Source organism: Neltuma alba, unplaced genomic scaffold (genome assembly GCF_004799145.2).
Source record: "Neltuma alba isolate B1F8T4 unplaced genomic scaffold, ASM479914v2 tig00012416_pilon, whole genome shotgun sequence".
NCBI classification, from domain to species: Eukaryota; Viridiplantae; Streptophyta; class Magnoliopsida; order Fabales; family Fabaceae; genus Neltuma; species Neltuma alba.
Window position 1 is genome coordinate 182,038 of NW_021636907.1, and position 7,830 is coordinate 189,867.

The 7,830-nt window shown below is 31.5% G+C and overlaps 1 protein-coding gene across 1 annotated transcript; it reads right to left on the reverse strand.

Annotated features, from left to right (window-relative positions):
* Nucleotides 1-5,167: 5,167 nt before the first annotated feature.
* LOC114726967 (cytochrome P450 81E8-like) lies at nucleotides 5,168-7,507 on the reverse strand. Its single transcript, XM_028913676.1, has 3 exons — nucleotides 7,391-7,507; nucleotides 6,366-7,103; nucleotides 5,168-5,704 (listed from the first exon to the last, which is right to left on the reverse strand). Exons 1-3 carry the CDS (start codon nucleotides 7,505-7,507, stop codon nucleotides 5,168-5,170), a joined length of 1,392 nt encoding a protein of 463 aa, XP_028769509.1.
* Between the last annotated feature and the right edge of the window lie 323 nt (nucleotides 7,508-7,830).

Below are 7,830 nucleotides of genomic sequence, written 5' to 3' on the forward strand. Positions count from 1 at the left end.
TTGGTACTTCTCTTTTGTGGAGTACTTTAGTGATCCGAATGGATTTGAGTCATGGAGACGTGTTTTGGTGTCGTATATATATAGCTGATGACCTTGATTGACGAATCGTAAGAGCCCGTTGATTAAAATCTCATCGGGGTCCTCTTTTTTTTTTCAAAAAAAAATTGTACACAATTAATCTGAATAAGATCCGAATATTGATTAATAATCATTAAATAAAGATAAAATAAAGTGTCATGTAAATATTTTTAGCAGTGGTATATTGTAGGTGTGGGGCAAGGGTTATAATGCGCTACTCTCTAATACTCTTTATAATGCAGATCTTAAAAAATTATTAAAAAATTCAAAACGACATCAATTTATATTAGTAAGATATTAAAATATTATTAATTTTATATAATAATAAAATTAAAGAAACATTTAAAAAGTTGGGATGTTATAAAAATATTTCCAATAAGCTGTTAATTGAAATAGTAAGCAATCTCACCCTAGTAATGAGGAGAATGCAAATTCGAATCCCAAAAATATACTTGTTGATAGGACTTGAAAATACTTTGAATTTACACCCAAAAAAAGGTATATTAAAGAGTGAGGACATTAAATATAGTTTATCAATTTACTTTATCCAATTTTTATTGTAAATTTCAAATAACTAATTTGTGAATAACAAACAATTAGTTAAATGCAATAAATAGATTGGAAATACATTTTTATTCTTAAATATGCCCTTATAATAAATAGTGACGATATTAAAAACCATTGCAGAGGTGGTCAAATATTATTAGAAGTTTCAAATAACTAATTCGTGAATAACAAGCAATTAATTAAAAGCAATAAATAGGTTAAAATATATTCTATTCTCAATATGCCTTATAATAAATTAGAAAAAAGATTAAAGAAAATGTGTGAAAAAATGTTATAAGAGAGAGTATGACAAATGAGAGAGAATAAATAATTAAGAACAAAATTTAAAAAATACATTAATTGTTAAAACAAACTCAAATTGAAATTTATAAAATGAATCACACTCCTTTTCAATTTAAAACTTATAAGTTGAGGGAGTTCATGTTAATCCTTCGCCCTTGCTGGGAGTGGTCAAATATAATGTTAATTCTTCATCAGCTTTTGTCGTGGCTGGACGGCGTGGTGATTGGTGCTTGAGAGTAAGCAAAATTTGTCTATTTCTTCTAATTATGTCGTTTTCGTTATCGTTGGGTTATTGAATGCAGATTTTGCCAATGGTTATCTGAAAGTAGTGCAGAGTTGATGTAACTCAATAATACAATATATACGTTGGCAAACTTTTCTAACACTGACACAGGCTCATGATGAAGACGAGGGTCATGCATGTGCTCATATTGATCGAACTGACTATATAAATTTTTAAGTTTTATAAATAAAATTTATGGGCAAAATTACCCCTTAACTTGTTCCTTGGAGTTTTGGCTTTGTTAGTTAAGAATCAATTCAGTTCTTACGACTTTAAATTGATAATGTTTAAGGAAGATTATATCAACTTTGTGAGATCTAAGTAATTCATTTGACTTTCTTCTTCTTACTTTTATTTAAATTAAAATAAAAGTCTTCTCATATACTACTCTTTTAAAACAATAACTCAAACACGCTCCCATCCAAACTATTTAAACAGCTGTTAGCTTACATTAAGAAGTAGATGAGTACTCAATAAGAACTAATCTAATTAATAAGGAGTCGATTTATAACATATAAGATCATAAATTCAAATTTCGCTGATAATATAAGGATCACTTTACTACTGAGTGATTTATAAATATCTCTATAAATATTTTTTTAGAATAAAATATGCCATAACTTTCGTGAGTCCCAAAACTCAATTCGCGTGAACGTTTTGTTCAGGAAAAAACAAGAAGCAGCAGCGGACAAGTAATAAGCAATATAACAACGATGCGTCACCTTGGTCCGCACTACGTTCCAATGCATGTGGATCTGTCGCTGGCCAATGATCAGACCGAGCAGACCGCCGAGAGGTCTGCCCAGTCACTTATTTATCTATCACTGAATCTATCAATTTCTTAAAAACTGCATCTAAATTGTTTTGATTCTCAGTTCAAGAAGTGTACCTAATGATATTTTGTATTAAAAAATAGTTAATATAATTTTGATTCTTTAAATTTATACTCATTAATTTTGGCCCACAAATTTCAAATTATAAATTTTGGTCTTTCAAGTTTTATTTCATCTTAAATATTAATCCTTATAATTTAATAAAAATCTAGATTATTTTATTTCTTATGGGACTGAAATCAAAATGAGTGTAAATTTGAGGACCAAATCTAAAAGAATTCGTTAGATTTGAGGACCGTCAAGTTCACATAGCCTAGCTGGTTGCTCTATGTGGATATTACCTATAGCATAATCAACAATTAATTAAAGTGGCTAAATTCCATCAAAATATTGATAATATATTGACGCATAAAACTTGTCAGATTACAAGACATTATTTAATAAACAAGATTTTTCGTTGCCCATTCTAGAGTCACAGAAGCTCATAATTTCAGTTTCAGCAAGAAGCATAACCTATAAGTCAAAATTATCATATCAAGGTTAAGGTTAAGATGTATCTAATACCTTAAAATATTTTTTTAATAACTCAATGTTGTAAACTAATTTATGATTAATCCAGCATCCTAAAGTAGCATTTTTTTAGTAGTACCAAGTAACTAAAATATTTTTATACAATTTTTCCTTTAAAATATTTTTTAGTTTTAGGATATTTAATACTAATAGAAAAATCTTTAGAGTGCTGAATCTACGAAAAATTACTGAAAAATATTATAGGATGTTGGGTGTTATTAGAAAGATATTTGAATGTGCTACATCAACTACAAATTAATTTAGAATACTAAGTGTTCCTGAAAAAAAATACTTCATGGTGATAAATGCAACTTAATCCAAATTAACAAAAGCAAATTTTATGCTGGACATTAGAATAAATTTTGTGAGTAATTATACCATTAGGAAATGAAACCAACTTGATTGAAAACCTGCATGCAGTAATACATGGAGAAGGTGAAATCTTAAAAACGATCAAAAGTATAAGCCTTTCGAGTTTGATTCGAACTGGAATTCATGTTCAAGTTTTTGTATATATAATGATATAAAGATCATAAATTTTATATTTTTCATTAAAGACTAAGGTCCCTATTTAGAACTTATTTTTTTAATTGACGAAAATGACCGTCCTCTTTGATTTTTCAGTACCCATCTTCAATTATTATGTTTTTAGTACTTATTAACTTTTATCATTATTTCAATTCTCATTTTTAGTTGTTTTAGTATTCAATTTTTCATGATACTCAAATTTTAAAATCTCATAATTAATATCTGCATGCTAAAAAAGTTTAGAGTTCAGTACTTGCGTAGTATGTGTGCAGAGTTTTTTTTTCCCTTCTTTTTTTTTGACCTGGTAGTATGCATAGAGTTCAATGCGCATCATTTAGGATTGAAGGTAGTAATATTTTGTTTAAATATTCCGGTCAAAAATAATATTTTGTTTAAATAGAATATTGGGGCTTCGGGGTTGGGTGGGGATGTCCCCTGTATGACTATCTTGTTTTGCAGCTTCGTGTACAAAAGGTAAGGTGCTCAGTTTTTTTTTCTTTTAATTAGCATTCAGTGTTATGGAATATTTTTTCAGTAACATTTCATCATTTTTAACTATTTTTTGAAGAACCACTCAATATCTTAAAATAATTTTTGATAGAATTTTATACTTTTAAAGTATTTTTTAATAGTAATGATCAGCTTAAACTTATGATACCAAGTACTCTTGATAATTTTAGAGCGTTGGATACACTAAAAATTATTTTATGATACTGTTACTAAAAATTTATTTTTTGGTGTTAAACGCACAAAGATTTATTTTAGAACATTAGGTGATAGTGAAAAATATTTCAGAATAATGAAATCTACTTAATCAAAAAAAATTTAGAATATTAAATGCTACTAAAAAATATTTTAAGATATTAGATGTATAAAAAATTATTATTGAGTAGTACTAAAAAATAGTTTTTACTTGGAAAATGCTTTAAGAGGTTGGAATGTTGGGTGTTAGTTTTGTTTTTTCCCCCTCCCTTAAAAAAGGCTGAGCACCATTCCTTGCAGCAGAGAGAGGCTCCGCCCATTTTTTGGTACAAGCCGCTCTATGACTGTGACTGAGTTGGGCCTCCACGTCAGGTCCAGTCCAATTTTATGTGCTTAAAAAAAAAAACGCTGAACAACAACAAAAGGCTGTGTTTGGGCCCCAAAAACCATCTTTTGTCATTATGAATACAACTGTTCTGTTCCTCTACATGAGAGTGACAGGTTCCCGTTTTTGGGTTACTTTTTTTTTTTTTTTTTTGGGGAGGGGGGATCCTTTTACACAGAAAAAGATAAATATATAAAAAAGTTTTAACTCACGTGAAAATAATTATAACTATCATGAGAGATTTCAAACACCCCGCCGCCCATCAAATTGGATTAACACAGCCAATTAAACCTTAACCAAAAAAAAAAGTACTTTGTCCTAAGGAGAAAAATAGATTTCTCTAATTGCTCTCTCGATTTTTGACTTTACATATTTCCGTTCTTTCTCCCATTCTAACCCTTTCTCCAAGCATACTAATGATACTTTATATATAGTCAACCAAGCAGTAGATAATATGAACACAAGTTCTTGTCAGTTTCTAGCTAATTAGATAAGATAATACTACCTCCGGTCCTAATTATGAGATCTCGTTTGTAGTCTACAAATGAAATCTTATAATTAGCACTGGAGGTAGTAAGATATTTAAATAAATAAAAAAATTTCTTACAATTGCCCCTATTTAAATACTTGGTGAATTGCACATTAACCCTTCTTATTTTCATCATTTGTCTTGAGTAACACTATCATAGAGTGAAATTATGTTGGTCAAGATATATTATCAATGTCAACGTTAAATATTTTTTTTTTGGTTGCATGTTATAACATTACTTTTTTTTATTTTGTCATTCTTCATCCAGTAGAAAAAACTCATGCATTCATCATTCTTACGAAGAGCTAAACTTGCAACTTTTTATTTAAGTCAAGACTTGAGAAAATGTTTGTTGTCAATTGAGCCATACGGTTCCGACAAATAGCAACATCATTCTGCAAATGTTCCAACTATATAAGAGACTTATCAACGATCTCTTGGCGTGCTTTACACATAGCTTCTAAAGGAACAACTTTTGACAAAATCAATCCTTCTCCTTCTGTCATATCAATTTCTTCCTCACTTACTTGTTTCCATTCAAAGCATTGAATCAGTAAGCCTAAAGCCCAGCTCATTGAGCGTTGTGCCAAGCCTGAACCTTGACAAGCTCGTCTTCCTAATCCAAAATGCATCAACTTATTTGCTTCCCCCTCTTTCTTTCTGAAACATAAAGGATCACTCCATAATTGAGGATCTCTATGAATGGCCCAAGCATTAATCAGCACAATAGTATCAGGTGGGATGTTATAATCTCCCATGGTGCACTTATCTGAGGACATATGGGGTAACAATAATGGGCCTGCAGGATGCAATCGAAATGTCTCACATACAATGCTTTGAAGATATGGCAGTTTCAAAGCCTCTTGTTCATCTATCAAGTGTTCTTGCCCTATTGTGACTCTATTTCTTGCCTTGCCTTTGTTAATATCTCTCGATGATTCAGTAAACTAGACATTGCCCACTCTAAAGTTACAGCAGATGTGTCATTTCCCCCGCGAAGCATTGCCTATATATGATGTCAAACGTTGTCAAGTTTTGTGAGTTTTTTGAGGAATAACACTTGATTTAATAAAAAGAATTATTCATTATTTAACTACTTGTGGTAATATATGTACAACATCAATAAATATAAGAAAAATTAATATGTAAGTCCTTATAGTTTCACATGATTTTTTTTTTGGATGAAAAGTTTCACATGATTTTTTATTAGATTTTTGTAGTTTCATGTGACAATATAAAGGGAGGAAACTATAAGGCCTTAATTATGAAAAAAGTCAATTGATACCATAACAATCTAATAAAAGAAACAAATTACAAGACCTAATTAAAAATCATATGGAACTATAGGAATTTTTAGATTAATTTTCCCACAAACATATTTTAACTGGGAACAAAAATTTTCAACAATACTGCAGAAGCGCAAAACATGTCATTTAAAAGCATTTCTCATTTTTCTTTGGCTTTACTCAATCATTATATATTCGTTTATTTTTGCATCAAACAACGGCTAGGATATATAATTTGCAAAAGTGTGGAACTAGTTAAAAAGCAAAATGAATAATAGACATGACAATGCAACCAAAAAGCAAAAACACAGTAGCTCTTTACCAAAACAAGACCTTTGATTATTTGATCTGTATAATACTCTGGTTCTGATTTCTGCAGAGTCAAGAGGTGATTTATCAGAGTATTTCCACTTCTGTGCTCATCAACTATTCTCTGCAAAAATCTATTGAATCTGAGGCTAATACCCTTGAGCTTCTTCTCCAAGTTATCCAGATCAAACCATCTAAGTGTCGGCAAGAAATCTCTGGGATTATTTGCCCCTCCTAGCATCAACAACTCCTTCATCGTCTCTCTAAACTTCCTTGCTTCTTCCACGTCCTCAACTTTGCTATCATCTCCCCAGTATCTCTTCCCAGATATCATTCTCATCATTGTGTTAAATGTCAGCTCAGAAAACCTAGATCTTAGCTCCACCTTCGTGAAACCCTTACGAGAATCATGAGCAAGCTTTTGTACCAGTAGCTTCATCTCGTCCCTTCGCATTTCCATGAAGTAATTGAGACGACGCGTCGAGAGGATGTCAAGCACCAGGATGCGACGGAGGTTGGGCCAGTGTACGCCGTATGGGGCGGAAGAGACGGTGGTGTAGTTGTAGTAGATGTGCTTTCCGGGCCGGAACTGGGGGCGGTTGGCCAGAACGATGTCATTTCTCGTGAAGCATTCTTGAACTGCAGAGGGCGAAGAAACGACCACCACCAAACGAGAGCCAAACCAAAGAGAAAAGATTTGACCATAGTTTTGGGAAGTACGTTGAAAGTGGTGGCGGAGTGGCTTTTTAAGCTAATGGAGATTGCCGAGTATGGGAAGAGAAGGAGGGCCCGGTGGGACATTTCTGAATCTTCACTTTCTGAGAAAGAGCTTGAGGATGAGGAAGAAAGCAAGGCAAAGGATGGAATAATTGATAATGGAATTTGTGGACATAGTTTTGCTTGCTTGCTTCATAATTTGATGATTCATTCATGTGCTTCTCTTTAAATAAAAAGATTTGTTAGACAAATGGATTTTTATTATGTTTTGTTTTGCAGTATACTTTATGCGTTATCTGACATCTGCTTTATGATGCATACGTATCTGTGCAGAAAAGCATTTGATGCAACAATTGGTGATGTCTTTTCTACAAAGTGATTGGTTTCAACTTGTGAGCCGTAGATGTCATGTCTTTTCAAAACAGGGATGAACAGCATAACGGGCTATGGGAAAGTAATGTGTTATGCGTATGCAACATGATATGTTTGTGTGTTCCACGTTTTAGCCCCCAGAAAATATATAAGGGAAATAGTTGTTTATTAATATATATCTTGTATATAGAAATTAATATAGATGGGGTGTTATGAGTTTTATATTGGGAATCTCATAAATATTATAGGGTTTATAAGTTTAAGAGACTCTCACTCTTATTTTTAAAATTGAGCTCTTATTTTTGGGTTTATACTTATCATATTGGTATTTTTATTGAGAGTTAACCAACTAGATAAGGCTACCTACAAAAGTTTCTAACTAATAAGAA

Bases quoted from the DNA above. Each gene is read 5' to 3' on its own strand.
- LOC114726967 (XM_028913676.1), bottom strand. From the start codon at position 7,507: ATGCTGTTCATCCCTGTTTTGAAAAGACATGACATCTACGGCTCACAA. The intron at 7,104-7,390 runs GTATGCATCATA...AATCTCCATTAG, and splicing joins ATGCTTTTCTGCACAGATAC to CTTAAAAAGCCACTCCGCCA. The intron at 5,705-6,365 runs GTAAAGAGCTAC...GGCAATGTCTAG, and splicing joins TAATCAAAGGTCTTGTTTTG to TTTACTGAATCATCGAGAGA.